General features: G+C 43.6%; 1 protein-coding gene across 6 annotated transcripts in view; it reads right to left on the minus strand.

Moving 5' to 3' along the window:
• The window catches only part of eif4g3a (eukaryotic translation initiation factor 4 gamma, 3a), a 48,281-nt gene extending 29,054 nt beyond the window's left edge, over window positions 1-19,227 (minus strand). For 3 of the 6 annotated variants that reach the window (XM_070838050.1, XM_070838040.1, XM_070838034.1), the window contains exons 1-5: window positions 18,657-19,227; window positions 10,165-10,237; window positions 7,252-7,419; window positions 5,617-5,709; window positions 4,574-4,606 (exon numbers count right to left, since the gene is read on the minus strand). In XM_070838050.1, the coding sequence (XP_070694151.1) occupies window positions 4,574-4,606; window positions 5,617-5,709; window positions 7,252-7,419; window positions 10,165-10,237; window positions 18,657-18,820 (531 nt within the window). In that variant the 5' untranslated portion in view covers window positions 18,821-19,227. The remainder of the gene's footprint in view (window positions 1-4,573; window positions 4,607-5,616; window positions 5,710-7,251; window positions 7,420-10,164; window positions 10,238-18,656) is intronic. The other 3 variants (XM_070838074.1, XM_070838058.1, XM_070838066.1) reach the window with 2 other exon arrangements.
• Between the last annotated feature and the right edge of the window lie 620 nt (window positions 19,228-19,847).

Raw genomic sequence — 19,847 nt, forward strand, 5'->3', positions numbered from 1 at the left:
GAACACGTATTAAAAGGGGAAAACACACAGTCTCTTTCATTCCACATGCCGTTCATTAAAATTGTGCAAGCTCATTAAAGATGAGTGATGAATGGAGCAAAAATGAAAAAATGATGAGCTGAGGAGTCCAGTAATGATCCTCTACAAGATAAAAGACAGGACATGGGGATAAAACGATGATAAAAGACCTTTCTACTGAGCATACACCATAGTGAGGATGAGGGGGGGGGGGGTGCAGGGTTAAGAGTTAGGAGGGATGGGATAATTTCAGTGTTTCCTCTGGGATATTTTTTTGGACAGCAGGGGGAAAGGAGTTTTGTTCAACCTGGGTGGTGCACCCGTGCTGCTGGTATACGTACCACATGGCCTGAATATCAATAGGTAATTTAAAAATATGAAATAGAATGACACTTGCCTGCTAAACAGACGTTAGAATATATCTATTGACAGCTTTTTATTCCTGCATAATGCCAGGCAGTTCTCTCCCTTCAAAACTTTGGCTATTGGCTAAGAACACTTGATCCCTGCCCTAAGTAACATCACCTGACCGTCTTCATCATTTTCAGCCATCTTTCTCTTCCTGGAGAAATATTTTAACAAAAACTCACCTGAAAATGCAATAAGGGATATTTTAATACATAACTTACAACTTCACTGGCAATCTTTTGACCAATGTTTATTGACGTAATGCTACTGGTATTATGATTCACTGAACATTAGATGGGAAATTATTTCAAGGTATATAATCAACATTAATAATAAGTAGTTGGCTATGAACATCAAAAGAGAATAAATTAGAAAATGTTTATTAAAACTCTAAAATCTATCCAATTCTACCCAACTCTAACTAGCTAGATTAGCTAATTACATCTACCTATTTTCTTGCTCTCTGGTAACGTAATCCTATCCACTGCCCTGTTTGTCACTCTGCCTAAGGAGAAAAAGCTGTACTCGCTCTGTTTATTTGGTTGTCATGACTTCACGAGTGACTGACATCCTGTCACTGCTCCAGTTGCTCACCCTCAAAGTGGAGAGAGAGCGGCCCACTATTCGTTTGAGTTAGGTGGGGTGGACAGCTCCGCATAGTCGTGTAATTGCAACTTCATGACATTTCATAAAATTCTGAAGCAGTGGCGGCAATAATTTGGATGTGGCAGACCACTGCTGCAGAATGTACATAATGGAAACACTGCATTAAAGGGTGATCCTCATCATGCCATGCAGGTCTGCAGAAACTACTGACACAGAGGTAAATGTTACCTGGATGGGCCTGAATCCTCCCTTGAGTATTGAAAGCAGGAAAGAGAGAAAAGCCAATGGGAGACTGTACTGGTGAGGCAGAGGCCTCAATACAAAAACAAGCAGGCAATCAATCACCCACACACATCAAGGCAGGAAACTACCCAATTATTTCCATCTACCTGACACAGTACCTGTAATGAGTCACTTTGATTGGCTAAAATAGTTCATACAGTAAACACAATAACATTTCTGGAAAAAAAGCGGGTTTATCACTGGTGGGCCGTAGAGTGGAAAAAGCTGAAAAGTCAGTCAAAATGTCATATCAGCGTTTGACTTGCGGCCATGTGTGACCCTGACATACCACGCACAGTTGCACTCATGCACATAAGCCTCTCTCGTCCACATACACACTTATTTCAAGGGGTATATCCTTTCTCAAATTGTGCTGCCTGAGCCTCTACCCATTTGCTTTGCCAATCTGGTGTTTTGCAGCCCTGATGGGACCTGGAAGTCACCCGTGACAATGAACGGTGTCTCTGACCCTCCCTGTTGCAGCGCTAAACATCATCTCTGTTGCTATCTTAATGGAGCTGGTAGTTGTCACATCACTGCCCTGGCCGCCTGGTACTCTGGGCCAGCTCACATGGGTGGAGTAAATCACTACTTTTGTTGACAACCTCCTTGGGTGATGTCGGCTGATGTTTTTGCAGCATAGATGAGAAGTCATTTAGTAACACACGCTGAGCTCAGAATGACGCTTGATCTCTACTGTGACGTGAACCATTTCAGCCTTTTCAAACTTCTCTTTATCTTTTCTCTTTTCTTTCTTTTCTCTGGCATCATGATGCAGTGTAAACAAATTGAAACACACTGTCAGCAGCTGCAATCAGTGTGAAGCAGCTACATTTTGAAACAGTGTCGACATCATGCCGTATATGCTGCATGTTAAGATGGAAATGCTGACAAAAATGTACAGTATTACGTGGCATTTCCGCTATGGGAAGCCGACCCCACTTGAGTGTAAAACTCAGATTAATAGAGTTATTTACACTCTGAACAGCTATCTGGGGGAAACAACAAGAGTTGTTTGTTTTACTGGTAACTGTAATTTCCACTGGCTTTGACCTTTTAGATCACACACACACAAGCACAGACACAAACACACACATGTACACAAAAGCTGTGGTTGAGATCCAAAGATGTCAGTTACACTGATAAGTGGAGGAAAAATTAAATAATCGTGATCCTTGTTTGAAGACAGACTTAGGTTTTGGCCAAATGAATTAATTTTCTGATCTCTATGTACCCTATACTGTGCATCGAGTGTGTTTCAGGGGGACAATGGCTGTTTTCTCCATTAGTATAAAAGGCCACTGTTCACTGCCACTGTTGCTTCATCTGCTTTCCGACTCCACTTCCTTGGTGGCACAAGAGATCCCAGCGCCAGTTTGTGACAGCCAGAGCGTGCACTTGAATGTGAGCGAGTGCACGCTAATGTCAGCAAACACACCCGACACACTTCGACACTGCACTATTAATATCCTGTTAAAAACGTGTCCACACAGAGGCATCCAGAAGGTGAGGATGTTAGACAACAAGTAACCCGGGGTACATCTTGGGGACCCGGGGTGTGAATAACACATCAGTCCTCAAAGTGGGCAGCTGCATGAGTCATTACAGCTTGAAGCAACAAACGCAAACGAATGTGAGCACCCAGACATGTCCAAGACTCTTAGTATCCACAAGGTAACACGCAAACATCATCATAAACACTGCACCGTCAGACGGGAACACATTAGCATGCCTTTCATAATCTAATGACACTGGTTCACAAAGTGTCAACTCCCTCACAGGATCCAGAGTGTAAACTACACAAGTGTCAGCCATGAACACAGACACACACTGGGTACGCACAGTTGTTCCTGACTCTTTCTTTGACTACAGCCTACCTGACCACTGACTACTATCCTTTATCACTTCGTAGTGTTTTATCCTGAAAATTCAACCATTACGCCCTTGATTCTATGAGTTTTCAGAGAGCAATGATAAAATATGTCTTAAAATTAACACTTATCGCCATTTGTGTCCATCTGGACTTTGGCTTGTGCAGTAGATGTGGTTATGAAGAAATCAAGGCCACAAGTTCTCACCCAAACAACAATAAAAGGAGCCAATTTAATTGCAGTGCCTAGGTGTAAGTACTGGAAACAAATGAGAACATGGTCTCAGGAGGGTGTTGTCACTGCAAATGCTTAATTTAGCTAAACAATTGGAATTTCTTTTCTGGTAAAAGCAATCTGCAATAGAGCAAAATAACCTTGACCAGTAGTCCAATTACATATAATGTCTTAACAACAATTAGGTCCACTGTATTAACGCCTTCAAAATAAATAGGAAAAAAAAAACCAGAATTACTTCCTGCTATCAAACTGCTTCCCATCAGCCACTCAGGAGAGCAAGAACTGATATTCACCCCCATTATCCTGTTTCATAAGCATCCAAACACCCAAATAAACAAGAAAGGGCATTCTCACCGCTATTCCACTTAACAGGCACCACATCACATTAACAGACCTGCATACAGTACCACTGCTGCATAGAGGCGCCCTGCAGTGTTCTCCAGCACTATCAGCACAAGTTTGCTGTTAACGATGGTTGTTAAGCTGAAACAACTGAAAGAGAGCACCGTCTGACTGGCTGTTTATCCCGTTGAGTAAATTATCATCCATTTAATTTAACTTCCCCATATTTTTCACATTCACATTTTCTTTTTGGTTTAGAAATATAGACTGAGTACTAATTAGAGTAAAGAAATTAAGATCACGATTCTACGATGCTAAATGCCTTATAATCACTGAGAAAACATCTGAACAGTAAGGAAGGCTGGGAGAACCACAGTCATTGGGGGATATATTCCTGTGTAAAATCTGTCCCTTGTTCCATTCAGAGCCCAGCACACCCACAAGCTTCAGTACATCTAAACCTGGTAAAAGACTATCAAACACCAACTCAATTCTTGGAATGACCTACGATCAATCTCACAATAAAAATAAACATCAACACTGCAAGAAAACGTCCATCAGGTAAAAGCTCAGTGCACCTGGCTGGATATCTTGATTAAATAGCACCACACACAGAAAAAAAAAAATCCATGATGATTAAAACCTCTTTAACTATATCCAAAACTCTTGAAGGCTTCCAAATGTGAGACTTTTTTAAGGAACAGCAGACGTCCCACAAACAGCCCTTTGCCAGCAGGTTTCAGCAAACTGCTTTGATGGCGATGATGCGAGAGAGGGAGCAGGAGGGGCGTTCAGCGGGGGTAAATTACCTGATGGTGGGTTGGTCGAGGGCCCGTAGCAAACTGGTGGGGGAGGGAGGAGAGGTCCAGCAAGGAGATTTGAAGCAGTGATGGCAAAGCGGGGAGAAGAAAGAGCATAAGAGAGACACAGAGATAAGATGCGCAATGAAGGCAGATGCTTGAAAACACAGTACAAAACCACAAGAGCGACAAAGCCTTTAAAAGACACATGGCATATGATGCAGCTCCCAGACCCAGATCAAAGTGTGCGTTTGCAAATAATAGCTCGCTTTGACTAACAAAAATGTCAGTATCTGGACAAAACAATAGATAATGCAACTCGTCAAACACAAAAATAATATTAATTGTACACTGTGATGCACACGGTAGTGGAATTAACCTTACCATGGTGGCCATGCAGTCTAAAACAAGACTTGCGTATGTGAAAACACACTGACAGAGGTCTGGTTAGCTTTGCTCTACTGATGGGGGCTGGGCAGGAGCCGGGCAAGATTAATAAATAATGCTTAGGCTACTAGGTGTAAGTGTACGGAGAATACTGGTTCAGTAAATATGTTTGGAAATTTCTTACTAGGCTTGTTGTGGCACGAGTTTTTTCATAAAAAAGTGTGAGCCGTCTTTAAATGGCTTTCTTTGGGCCGCACTGAACAAAGATTAAACAAGCTTAGACCTTTCACAAAAATGTTCCGCTAAACGGATATTTTAAACTAGGAAAGATAACAACGACACAGGGAAAGGACCTTTTAACTTTTATGCTGCGCTCCTTTCCTCTACAGTAAACCCACCACACAATACAGTACCACTGAACACAACAAGCCTATAAGGAGCCTTTATGGAGACAAACCTCATTGAAAAGAAAATACAGCCTACGTTAAAGTGCCTCACTGCCATGAGCAGACAGAAATCAGTCAACGTTTCTGCCGCTCACGGTGTCTCTGTGTTCTAAGCGTCAGGTGCCTCCATTACTGACTCAGTGAAACTTTGGATAACGGTCAATCTGTTGGGTGCTTGGAGACGGCCGGGCTGCAAATCCAAGAGCAGGGGAAACTCACCGGGCGACTTTGTGGCTGTGCATTCATTGGCTGTGTCTGGGGAGAATACACTAAAGGGGCAGAGCCAGCATTTTGCCCAGGGTTGTATGGAGACTGTCAAAATAAGAGAAGGAAAGATAGACAGAGAAGGAAAGGGTTCATTATAGATAGAGCAGGAACTGTGCAGCAATCACCAGCCACTTGATTAAGTCATTTTACAGACCAACTATAAACTTAAACTCTGGATGTTGCTAAGAGAAAATGTTTTTCGATTGGAGTTTATGTGCCACACAAAGATAATTGGTACCCTCAAGGGCTGAAAATCCCGCGCGCTATTTTTTCTTCATCTAGTGTGAGCTAGTCAGAGGTGGGTTTAAGCAGATTTGCATACTCTTCTTCAAGCTGCTGCTGGTGTGGTTGTGATAATTTAAGTTTGAGCTGGCTGACAAGACTATCTGTAGAAGGCTGGTAGAGATTTTAGGGTGAGGCAGTGGGCCATTTGGCTATAAGAGTAAAGAGCAACAACCAGATTCCTTGCAAGCATAGTCACATACTTCTAGGGAAGCTGAGTCACGGAGTCAACATGGAGTCAACAAGCGTCACAGCAAAAGTGTCACTGTCTGACAGTGAATCTGTCTTTATGATTAAGCCATTAACCTTTTATATAGATTTACCCGTTTGACTGGATTTTTCCCCTCATAAAAAGATGTAAGCAGACAATGTTATGTTGCCTTAACCAAAGCAGGGTAATATGTGGAGGATTCCAATCATACTTGGCCCTGATTTATTTCTTTTGTGTTTTGGTCATTTGATTTTCTTCACCCTAGTCTTTTTCCATCACAAGTGCGTGGATCTCACTGTCGTCATAGACAGAAGGAAATCCCTGTGATATTTTGTACCATATTTAAATCTTACCTAACCCAGCCATCATATCATATATCATCAAATCCTAATCGAGAAATACTCCTGTCTAAGTCCAACATTATCACTGGATTTTACACCCAAAGTCCCTTTTAACAGATTTCCAGTCCTGATTATTTCTTCCCCACTGTGACTTTTATAGAGCTTTAACCCAAAGAGCCTCTGTATAAACATGACTGGCCATGGCGTTTAAGCTTTACAGATGACCTCTTTCAGCTTCAGGCTCACATATCTGGCACCATAAGGTAACCTGGTGGTTGTTAACACAACCTCATAAGGTTCAGGTGCTCTACTTTCCTCCCATGATCTTAAGGCATACAGGTCACACACATTTGAATGCATTTGTCCATATATCCATGGCTGTCAACCTAACCGGCATATACTGTTTAGCTCCATTTGTTGTGTGCATGCTAGGCTTTCCTGCAGCTGACCCGTATCAGGATTTAACAGACACTGTATACAGAACACAGTGGATGCATGTTTGTCTACGGGCACCAATGCAAAGGGAGCGTTCTATTAGAATTTGAGGGCTGAAGATATTTTAATCATTCATTCATTCATCTGTATTTCATTAAAATATTACACTCATGCACACATGGCAGTCAGATGTATTATGAAAGTAGTGAAAAGAAAAGCTGATGTAAGAAAATACAAATAATAGACACAAGCAGAGAAATGGACAGATCAAACATGAATACGGAGTGAGGATGACGGCGGACACAGTGATAAACTCACCCCTCCGCCTGCCTCCCAGCCCTTAGGGTAGCGATATGGGGAAGCTGTGGGTACTGATACCTGAGAGAGCGCCGGGGAGTGGGCATGACCGGGCGGGGTGCCCGCCAAGCTAGGGTGTCCCTTTGTGATGTCGTGAGCAGTGTAAGGAGGACCAGTGTGCCTGGGTACCTGTATCAGATGAAACGGTAAGGTCAGACAGATACACAAAATGAGAGGTTATGTCAGACTGATGCAGGGATGTAGGGGAGGAACAGCAGTGGCAGGATTCCACTGATCATTAGGCCGCCCTCCTGCTGAGGAATGTAAATTAAGTGCTCAAGCTCTAGGATTAGCCCCTGCATGTGTGCAGAGGTGAAGACCTGTACTGTGCATGGGTGTAGAAGCCTGCTGCGGTTGGCTAACACTGGCCTGGCCTCCTCTGCAGTCTGCTGTGTGAGAATATCTGGGCCTCATATGGTAAAACTGGGTCAAGTAATCATATTGCAATCCCACTCATCTGTGACAGATAGAGTGCACCTGGTACAATAGAGACAACTGAGTCACGTTAAACAAGCCTTGTCGATACCAGCCAACGAAGGGTTCAGGGTAGGCACCAGCCGAGAGAGCGGCATCAGGAAAAGATTGGATTTGACTCAGCCCTTAGCCTGCGGTGTGGCAGGATGGGCCTTGGCTGCTGCAGCTGTGGGCTGGCACCACTGCAAGAGTTGCTTGTTGCAGCAGCAGGCCTTACACACCAGGGAATGAGACTGAAACTGCAGGAAGAAAGCAGGAGGCAGACACTGAAACAGCCTTGAAAGCTGGGCAACCCGCCCTTCTCTCCCAGTCTATTTGTTTTCTCTCTACACAACCTGGCTGTTACAGCTGCAAAAGCTCTCATTGAATCTCCAAATGACATTATGATTAAATCTATCACATACAACAGGCAATATATTATATAGATTCTATAGTGCCAATCCCTTCTGCATCTCTCCATCTTCTCTGTGTGGCCCACTTCCCTCAGATGACCTAGGATAAAGCAACTAATCTAGCTGCTGTTGCCAGGGGAGGAGCCTGCTTTGCTTCAGGCGAGTGACTGATTCTGAGGACATACAGAGCGATGGGGTGGGGGAGGGGAGGCAAGCGGCTGTATAGGAGCTGTACATGAACAAGAGAGGGGAAAAAGTGTACAAACCCCACACTGACTGCACCGAACAGTCTGTTTCATGCCATGGGCATGGTTTATTTCCACCAATGTCATCATTGTTGCAGTCTAAGGCCTTAAAAAGAACTTTCAGAGCTAGAAAATCTCCTAAAAACCTGCGGCGTTTCCAGTGCTGTTGTGTTAAAGTGGATAAATAAACTCTCAGCTGACGAGCTTATCTTAAAACATAGAGTGGCTTTTCTTGTGCAATGTGTAGCTACACCTCTACATTTCAGAGATGTTATGGTCACTGGAAACACCTTTGTGGTGTCAAATAATATAGGTATACTGCTATTCTTGTAAAAGCCAGAGAGCACACACCTAAAAGCACCGTGGGGCTAACAAACACACACAAGCCAATATTTTCCCACTAATAACCGCTGCAATGTTAGCATTAAAGCATCGAGGATAGCTCAGTCAGTGCCACAAATATATTTATTTTGACAGTTCAATTCATTTTGTATGAGAAAAAAAAAAAAAAAATCTATAAAATGAAAAGGAAGAAGGAAATCAATATTCCTATCTTCCAATTTCTGTAGTAAAAGCTTTTCCCAAGATGTGCAACAATGTATTCAGAAGTATCTATGCTTTTAATGGTAGGATCTGCACAAATCAGTATCTTACCAAGTCTACAAAGGCCACTAACAAATCACTGCCCTCCAGGTAAATGCACATTTGGCTTTCTCAACATGGATCATTGTATAGCATAATGTGCAGCTGCTGATGGGGACTATCACGCCAGGCCAAGGTCCAGAGAGGGGAGGGAGGATTGTTTTTGTCTTCAGGGAGACACAATAGCGGCGGCTGGTCAGTGAGGACTGAAAACAAGACAATAAATGGCCTCAAAGTTCAGCCAAAGACGCCATAGAAAAGTAAATGTAGGATATTGTTTTTTCTGTGAGCAAACACAATTGTCTACCTGAAGGCCTTAAGTCACATACTGATGCCCCGAGCAGCTTGAAATAAATTTAAATAAAGAAAAAGAAATTATGCTAATAATATGACAAAGATCTGATACAGGAAATGTTAATTAACTCCTTAAAGAGACAGTGAATGGCAGAGGTTCCCTGAGGTGACACATTTCCACAGCAGGCCTCCTGCGGTCAGATCTCAGCATTACGTCCTAACAAGCATGCCTTCTCCTTTATCTCATTAAAAACACACACGCACACACTTTTACTGCGTCTATAAAAGCTATTAAACCTTTTGCGGAGATTTGTTAATGTATTCAAAATATAGTATTCTTTAATTGCTCAGTGTCAAAAAAAAAAATCCTGATTACAAACGCAGTGGCATATTTGAACTGAACATTTATTCAGTTACCAGTTTATTGGGAACACTTTAAGGGATTTACACTTAAAATAAATTCAATAAGTCCTACCTTCATAAACGTTTTAATGTTTTTAGGAGGAAACGGGGGATTTCTCCCACTCTGAACTTGAACAGTTGGGTGCTGTGCCTCAAAAAAAAGAGAGATCACCTCATATGTTTATTCTTCTGGGCTGAATTTCATTGCATTCATAAATCTTCTGACACATTTCTGCATGAAGCTCTAATCTTCTGTGTGAGGTGTTTCTAATGTATTGTTCACCCTAAGATGCATTGCAGTTAAACGTACTTTAGATACGAGGTTTGTACATGTGTTTTCTGTATCTGGAGTGTGCATTTTGTGTATGTGCGCTGCAGCATACAGGTGGATATGTGCGTGAGAGGGGCTGCAAGCAATGACTCACACTGTAGACTGCAGCGACTCCAGGCTGTGTGGGGAAGATTCGGTCGTCCAGTGATGGCTGAACCCGTGAGATTCTGGAAAAGAGGCACGTTAAGGAAAACCCTAAAAGCAGGTTTCATGCTGAATAAGAGTTGGACAGCTCAACAGGTAGAATTCCTATTATATTTCAGGTAGTCATGTGTGAGACACTGTGTAAATATTGCTAACTGAACCCCATGAAGAAGAGACTTGATCTGGTGTGTTTTAGTGTTTAACAAACTCTGCTGAAAATACCTCATTCTACACTTCTGTCTTTTTATACAATACATTTAGTTGATTTAAATCCAAGGGGCATTCCTCAAACCCCTCAACCCCTCACATATTTTGATTTCAAGGACGGACTCCCCCACCAACCCCCCTCCTCCTCCTCCCAATTACCCCACCCCGCCCAAAATGCCCCATCTCTCAGAGTACACTATGTACCTTCACCATTTTGCAAATGTTAAAGGGAAAATCTGAAATGGATTTCTGGACCAGTTTAGGCAAAGGGACCTACAGAGCGGAGGATTAGACAACTGCAAAGGAACAGCAAAGGTACAAGCTTCATCTACTATTACTCTCTCTTTTTTTTCTTCCACTAAAGCTAGAATAACAGGTCAAACAAAGCCCTCGCCACAACACTTGTACAAACCTTCAACACTCCGGGCTTTAGAATCACTTTGGGCACTGAACAGAAACCACAAAAGCAGACGACTTTCTTTAAGGCCTCTGAAATATGTAATAATGAGACAGTTGGGAGACACTCCGATGTTAGAGGAGACAAAAGAGGGAATGTGTAATAGCCACATGAAAGGGGGAAGCCCTGTGGTTGGTGACCTGCTCAGGCAGTTGTCTGTGACAGACAGACTCACACGCTGCTGGTCACATGGTTTATGGGAAACCGAACGTCTGGCTTTCTTCCTTTTGCACAAGTCACACCTCCCCTTCTCCTCAGGTTCACTAGAAGTGTTTCGTATGACGCCGTTCTGTGATATTGGGGTATTGACGCACATTTACAAAAAGAAGAAATTCATGCTGTTGCCACAAACTGTTATGCAACAACAAGAAAAAAGGCTAGAAAGTTGTTCAAACCTAGCGCATGTTCTCACGACCGCATACCTGAACAATTACACCGTGAAACAGGTGTAAATATCAGCTCATCAGTTTCAGAAAGTAAAAGAAATCGCTGGACGCAGCCAACGTTAATCAGACTTACTATCGGACCAACCGACAAGCATTTCTGACGGAGTAAATTAGGCCCCTTAAGCCATCTTCCTTTACCCTGCTAAAGTCTGCTGGGGCTGTCATCTCTGTTGGCCCCCTGCCAGCTAAGCTACTCATAGCCGACGACACAAGAGGGAGAGAGGGAGATAAGGAGAGAAAAGAATCTATTTTTTTTTTAAAAAAAGAGGGCTAAGATGCAAGAAGTAGAAGCACAACAGGAAGCATTATCTGTTTCATTGTCTGGGAATTTGGAAAAGCAACACGCCCACCCCCACAAACAGCACGCACACACACACACAACACAGAAATTACAAGTAATTAGAGGCTCAGTCTCTCCACACTGACATGATAGTCTAGGTGAGGAGGAGCACAATTAAACTGTGCCATAGGCAACATAGTATTTACAATTTTTATCCTTTGTTTTGATGTTCCAAGAGTACCAGGAAGACTGAGAAAAATCCAAGTTCCATGTTTTGTTTTTCAGTGATTCATAAATTACTTGTCATCATCTTAAAAGTCCTGATATGGTACATACAACACAAGTAGGTGAAAAAATTAAACGGGAGGGCGCCGTCAACATTGAGGCAACCTGATCTGTTGGCTCTACGTGACTGCTGGCTGGCTGGGGCGACTGTGTCGGGGACTGTAAACAGAGAGAAGGCAGCGGGTCAAACCAGGGTTCAACCCGCTGGAATAGCGGGAACAAATCCAACTGAACGTCAGGGTTTGTTGTCAGCAGTGGCGCGGGCATGAAAAAGCAAACGCTAAAATGATCAGGTAAGATGAGAGAGGTAAATCTTCCAGGGATTTGGGTAGACATGATCTTCTTACAACAGCAGCCAATTTGTGAAAACAAGAGATTATTCAAATGGTTCCAAGCCAGCATGCAGATTTCTGTTATCTCAGAAGGCAAACAACTAGAGTCACGGCAGAATGCTGTTATGCCACAAACTAATAGGCATGCTGTTCGAGCACTTGCCTTCACCTGGAATAGACTGAACACAAAATGTATTCCACAGCACAGTGACATTTAAGTCATTCTATATGTGGAAAAATTTCACTTTAATAGTTTGTGGACTATTGGAGATACACAGCGATTTGTGTATGTGAATGGATGTCCATTCATTTAGGTGACCGACAGCTGGTGGTAGCAATATTCCAGTGCTCCTGCACCTTTATATGCAGGTGATCACATTGGGAAAACAGCGTGTCATGTCCTCCATGTGGGTGTCCAGGTAACCAGATGGATGCAGACACTTTTCAGTCAAGCCCTGCTGCCTGTATCAGGCACCACCATGAAAGTGGCTGGTCGCGCTAATTAGGTGTTAGTCATTAGTTTGATCTCCATTAATTTTCCGCTTGAGGAGAGAGGGCAAACACAATGTCACCTTAAAGACTTACATCAGGGATACTGCTCAAGGGAATAAGAGTCAGTGTGGCTGAAAAATTACCTGCAACATCCGACTGGACAAAATTACGCCAGTGGTGAGTGATTCACATTTGACCCTTGCTGAGACTGAGAGGAAATGCATTGTTCAGGTGAGGGAGGATTGACCCCAAACCCAAACTAACCCCAAACTAACTACACTTCAAGGATGTCAGCTATTCAAACTGTGAAGACAGGGACCAGAGATATCTTATTTGAGCACACGTCCATATTTGTGTTTAAATTTTGAAAAGCTTCTCACACTTTAAACAAGGTTCCTACCCACGGCCAAGACAAGGCCAGACCGCCATGTAGTTTCATTGTAACAGGGTTTGGGTCCAAAACAAGTTTGTCACCACAGCCTAAAACTAGCCCATTCTGACCCTTCTGCTCAGAGAAGATCATAAGGTAGTGTCAGCCACTCCTCCTTGACCCGGGACCCTACAGCGACCTGTAAGCCTCAATTAAGAGGGAAAAGCTGCTATGGCTACTGCTTCATCATTAGCTTACCGTAAAGCCACTAATGTGCTGAGTGTGTGAGAGGAAGAGAGAGGGGAAGCCAGGCGGAAGTACAGCCTTACAAGTAGCAGGGGCGTCATCAGGAGGATGATACAGCTCAGTAAACTGTAATCAGCTATCACTGAAGAGAGAAATGAATCACAGCTGTACAACCTCAACCCTGAATGAATCACATGAAATATCCAAGAAAAAGAGGCAAGACAGAGGGTCAGAGTGAGAGGTGAGCTCGCTTTTTGCCGACTCTGCAGACAAACATCGCCTAAATCAAATAGTACTGTCTGCACTGCCATACAATAACATGTATGCATTTTCTTTGCCTCAGCAAAAAGTGTGGTGTCACATAAATATGGCACGCATTTCTAATGCCATGTCCCCTTTGAATGACACAGGCTACCTGGAAATCTCAGTGCAGTGGGTTCAGAGTGGAGGCACAGGAAGTGAGTGGAGACGGCCCAGATGGTGCAGACACAAACCCTCCTTCTCCCTGCTGGCCCACTGGCCGCTCTTACACACACACACACACACACACTCACACTCACACTCACGCCTATGCGCACACACACACACAAACAGAGATGGATAAAAGCAGAGCTCACAAAGCTCTCACTGCCTGCCTGCTGTTGCTGAGACTGCTCTTTCACTACAGTATGAATGATACGTGGTGGGTTGGTGGACTTAACTCTTTAACAAACCAGATCTTAAACCAACAATGGTTTTCCATTTCTACAGGAAGGATCGTGTTTGGTTTTAAAATGAAGAAAACAGGCAGCCGATCTGCACTTCAAAAAGGTGGATGCAGGCAAAAATGTAAAATACCAATTGCCCTTTCAGGGATGAACTAAGTAAAGGTAAATCGTTGTGCTGAATTGTACTGAAAATATTATAAGCTCCACTTTGATCATGATGCAGAAATTAAGATGGCATGGATAGAACAAACATTTTTGAAGCCTGAGACGCTTCCACATGGCCCGTACAAAGAGTGCTTTATTGGAAGGCTTGGTCCTATTGTTTTTTAATCTGTCTCAAGTTTGCATTCCTCCAAATGATGGTCTTCTAAGTGAGACGTGAGAACTTTCAACGGTATGTCTACAATGTGTGTTTGTTAGAGGACAAAACTGCGTTAGCAGCCATTAAACAGTCACACAACAGGCCGTTGTTGTGCATCTCTGAAATGCTGCCAAGGTATGTTAAATAATGTGAAAATGCCTCCTGTGATTCAGAAACCAGCCATAGTGGACGCAACCTTGTCCTTTATTTTTCTGTGACAACTACTTCAGAAACTATTAATTAGTTTGATGAAATTATGATGACTTGTGATGTTGAATTGTGTGTGTCAGACACGTGTGATAAATTAAATGAGGGAAATTACACTTAAAGAATTCGCCACGGGACCCTGCGGTGAAGGCAGAAACACATGCCAGCAGTAAGAAACAGCAGCCAGGAATACATCACTGCCAGGTTACTGGTTTATGTCTAAAACAGCAGCAGCACTGAACGCAGCCAACAGTGCCACTAGCCTGAACAATGAAACCTAACCTAGCCAAAAAACACTTGGCAGAATGATTTAGTAATAGTAACCAATTACTCACCAAACCATTTCATGTTTCACCATGAAAATGAAAATGAAATGGTTTCTCTTTCAGTTTCTGAAACGTGTGACAACAAATGACTTCAATAAATTACCAACACCAACAATACAATCTGACAGAAACTGCTGTGACACCTGAGTAGAGCTGCTTTGCCATTCTAAACGTATTAACCCCGTTCAGCTTCGCACAAATAAAGCAACTACACAGCTGCAGTGTATTCTAGCAACATGTGCAACACTGCATTGTACATTAAAAAGGCAAGACATAAACTCTTGCTCTGACACTAACACTAGCACTGTCGTGGCAAAAGCTGTTGCACTTGCTGAAAAATTGACATGAACGTTCTCGATTCCACCATCGGCCTTGCAGCGTCGCAGCGTGGGTGGGATGGATCGCCGAACACAAGAGTTCACTGTAAATACAGAGAATTGTGGGAACAGTTGAAACCAAAGTGACTAGAGAGTTATTCAATAATCACTGGTAGTATTTAATAGGATTTTTCTAGAGAAAATACAGGTGTTCATTAAGGATCAAGAAAATGATATCCACAATGATGCACGAACGACACTTGAGATAAAAACAGTGTGAAAGCACTGTCAGTGTACAGAATGTCTTCTTCAACAGGCCACTCCCTCTCTGGAAAGAACAGTCCTGCATGCTGGCTCATAACAACTCAGCAGTTTATTTATAACATCCCACAGTGAGTATGCTCATGAGAATATCTTCTCGTGCAGGCTGCACACACCTGTCCTGAAATACAGGACTACTGTGCTGTCTGACCTACCAGCTGGGCACATACATTACGTGGTTGTGTGTCATAGCTAACACTGGCTGTGACTGCATGTCTGGCTCGCAGGTAACATTACACTTCGCTGCTCTTTACTGCCAAATGCTGTCATCCTTGTTTCCAACAAAAACAGAAACCATGAAGACAACGAATTGACAAAAAAAAAAAAAAAAAGGAGTGAGCCTTTTCAAAGAGAGATGAAAGTACTGTATCGTGAAAGCTGGGGGGTTGGAGGGGGTGCCCAGGGGGACGAGCAGAGGGAAAATAGGGAGAACCCCTCAGTTTTCTCAGCTGGGCCAGCAGTGGGGTGAGGTGAGCTGTGGGGGGATGGAAGGAAATGAGGGAGGGCTGAGGCAGGCTGGGTGACCTGGGCCTTTGTTGGCAGATGGTGGGAAGCGCCACCTTGGCCTCTCGCTCTGAATGCTAAGCAGCACCGCCATTGTTTGACAAGTGCAGCAGCAGACGCATGCGCTGGGTATTTCTCTGGCAACCAGGAACAGAAACAAACTGCCCCCCCCCCCTCAGAACTGCACAAATACACGCCTCACCACCCTGCTTCTCTGAACCCTTGTGCTTCTCAGGACTCCACAAACACACAGGCCAACATCCTGCGAGTGGGAATTCCTATACACCAGGGGGCCCGGGCCAGACGGCACATAACATGCTCCCACACTCCTGACCTCAGAGGTCTAGAGAGAGTGCGAGGTCAGACAAGTGGTGACACTCAAGAGGGTCCATTTTAATATAGATATGAGTATCAAATGCAATAGTAGTCCACTGCCATCCAAAATGAGGTCCAGATCTTGGAAATTACACGGACGTCCCAGGACAAAGCAAACTAGTGTCATTTTCCTGCAAATACACGCATATGATGTTGGAACAATTTATCCTTTTTGTTAACTCCCACCGACTGCACAGATGGTTATGTAATACAAGAAAAAAAAAAATTACTACTAAGTACTTTATCATAGAGAAAGTCAACAAAAGAGCATTCAGTACAATCCAATTAAATTCAACAGCTCCACAAACTTCAAACTCCAGAATAATCAGATTATCAGTTAATAAACTTCATAAAATTTCATGCACAGCTGTTGCATTGTGTAAAGTGTATCTGCCCCCCCGCAAACAATTTAATTGTCTAAATATGTCTATAATAGTGTCCATGATATTATCTCTACCTCTGATTACATTCTTTCACACTGTAGTTAACCATCTGGGCTGACTCTAGATAGATAGATAGATAGATAGATAGATAGATGAACAAAATCAGACTAGTCCCTTTAATCAATGTTAACACCAATCTGAGCAAGAGTGATCGCAACAAACTATAAAGCAAAATAAAACAACTATGCTAAAGAGGTGTGATGTCTCCTTTCTTGAGAGAGAACTATTTACCGATATTCAAGTTGTTATGTATCCCTATCCCCTAAACACTGAGTCAATAGACAGAGGGCAGTTCTCTACTCATCTGGTAGGCACTTACAATCATAGAGCTGAAAGTAGGTTAAGCAAACTTGCTTCAAAGGCCTTGAGGGTCAAAAGAGGACATGGCATAAGAGATAAAAGAGACCTTTACATACTCCGGTTTGTTTCATTTACTTATCTAACTCAGACAACTGGAAAACCCCTCAATAACACATTGTGTGCGAGTCAGGGTTCCATGCTGCCACCTGCCATAAGCAGCTACTTACTGCCCCTCACAGGTGTCACAAACACAGGGCGGCTGAGGCCGTGGGTGGCAGGAAATCAGTTTGAGGCATCACACCCCAAAGCTAAGCCACAACAGACGCTGTCAAATCACAAAAGAGTCACAAAGTCTCTCTGCCACTGGAAGGCAGGAGATGTCAACCTAATCCTCTCTCTCACACTACTGCCACCGTGCTGTAAATAAAACAAGAGGTGACATAACCAGAGTGACTTCACTCCAGCAAAAGTAGGGTAGAGTAGTGCTCGTCTGTCTCAGGGTAAACTTAGATTTCAGGGCGATGACAGTGCAAAACCACTACAATAAGGACTGATTTACCTATATGCTGCATGTTATTTAATTGGAGACAAATCAAACAAGTATCCAACGTAACTTTATGCCCCTGAAGACATTTTAAACACACGTTTATCAGCTGATAATGATCTGATAGACCATATGTCATTACCTGTCCAGTGGGCCACTAAAGCAGCTCAGCTAAACTAACTACTTTAATACTGATAATGTCTACAGGCTGTCATCCACAGAGCTCACCGGCCCAGGCTGTGACAGGCCTGTCAAGGTGCACAGCAGCACCTCCTCAGAAGCTAGCTAATGGTATGTGAAACGGGGAAAGGACGTGTAATTCCCACAAACCGGGCCTTGTACAGGCTAACGTTAGCCCCGTTATTAAGCCACAGGTCGCCACCCTGAAATGGACGAAGCTTTTGCTGCTCTGCGACGTTGCATTCACTGACTTGTGCACTTGCTAGCTACAGAGGCAACTGGCTGGCACGGTAACCAAGCTAATGCACCTTGCTAGCCAACAACGATAAGTGAACAAAGCCGGTAACCGGTGTGGAAAGCCCGATAGCTTGCCGGTAAAGGAGCTCTCCCATAGCAAATGATGTCAGCTCATCTCTCCTTAATATACAAAGCCACCGTATTCAAATGACAGCCACATTTAGTCACAGCTGTGGCTAAAATCGGTGGGGTAGCGTTAACTCCCTAAAAACCCCAACTGACATTTCCGTTAGCTTTGACAACCGGCTTGATAGGCTAATGTTAGCATGCTTAGCTAGCTAATTGTCCCCTCCCCTCCCAGCTCCCTCCAAACGAAACCATCATCCCCGCATCCAACCTATATTATCTATAACTAATAAAACAGCTGCGTGTGTTGCTGACACAAGGAGGAGTGAAAATGCATAAAATCACAAGTCGTTTCCATGTTACCCAAGTCAAAGGATACTGAGGTGGCGGTACTGCGCCGGGCTGAGGAGCTGTTGGGGCTCCCGGCGGCAGAGACACGGAGGTCAGGGTAGCCCGCAGTTGGCTCGACGGAGAGGGGCCACTTCCAGGTCCGCTAACTGCGACAGCGGCGGGTTTAGGGACCACTTTCGGTGGCAAACTCATCGCAAAAAAATCAACAAATAAAAACAATACGCTAATAAATACTGGTACAAACAACGCCTAGCTTGCATGCATAGAGCAAGCGTAGCAGATTCTTGAAGCAGGCCCCAAATCCCTTTAACGAACTGGGATAACGAAGCTCGAATAGCAACACAAACGTCTTTTTTTTCATGGAAAGTCGCTGTACGGATCAGCGGTGCTATTCATGGGGACGGTGGGAGGTTTAGCCTCCCTCGCCCGTCCGGAACCTCCGCGGATCCGGCTCGGTTCGTTTCTTCCAAAAATAAATAATCGCCACGATCTTCAACTTCCCTCGGCGATCTACCGTTTCTTCTCGACAAGTATGTTTTCTATCATTTTTTTCCTCACAGAGATGAGAGACTTCGCCAACATGGCGTTGCGGCCGCTTCCATCAGTCCGGGCAGGACAGATGATTCGGCAATTCTCGGCCAGTTACGGATTCACTCCGCTAATCAACCAACCTACCACCAAACACCGACACAAAGCGTGGCTCACGGCCCACTAACATCACTGAAATACCCCTTTTTTATTTTATGGCTTTCAAGTCCCCAACTTACATCACGAGATTAAACTTTATTTAAATTAATTTTAATAACAGATTAAGAAGCAATATAATAAAAGCAAAATATTTTCAGGATTTATGAAGTTGCACAAACGTTTCTAGTGATTTGAGCGCATGCACGCGAATGTATTCATATTTATATTTATACTTCATATTCAGTATTCAGAGATTTACTCAGTCCACTTGATGGCCTGCTCTCTGCACCACCACCACCAGCAGCAGCAGCAGCAGGATGGACTTGTGTGTCATCAGCGCCACCTACCGTTCTTCTGCCCGCCTCGCACCTCACACAGCGTCCCATCAGATTTACAGTAAGTGGTTAAGTAATGTAATCTGAGACAGTGGGTGCTGTGTGAATCTGTGTGTGTGTGTGTGTGTGTGTGTGTGAAAGAGAGAGAGACCTTAACCAACTAAGACAAACCGCAGACCTGACACAAAAATGTTTTA

This window comes from Pempheris klunzingeri, chromosome 2 (assembly GCF_042242105.1).
Source record: "Pempheris klunzingeri isolate RE-2024b chromosome 2, fPemKlu1.hap1, whole genome shotgun sequence".
NCBI lineage: Eukaryota > Metazoa > Chordata > Actinopteri > Acropomatiformes > Pempheridae > Pempheris > Pempheris klunzingeri.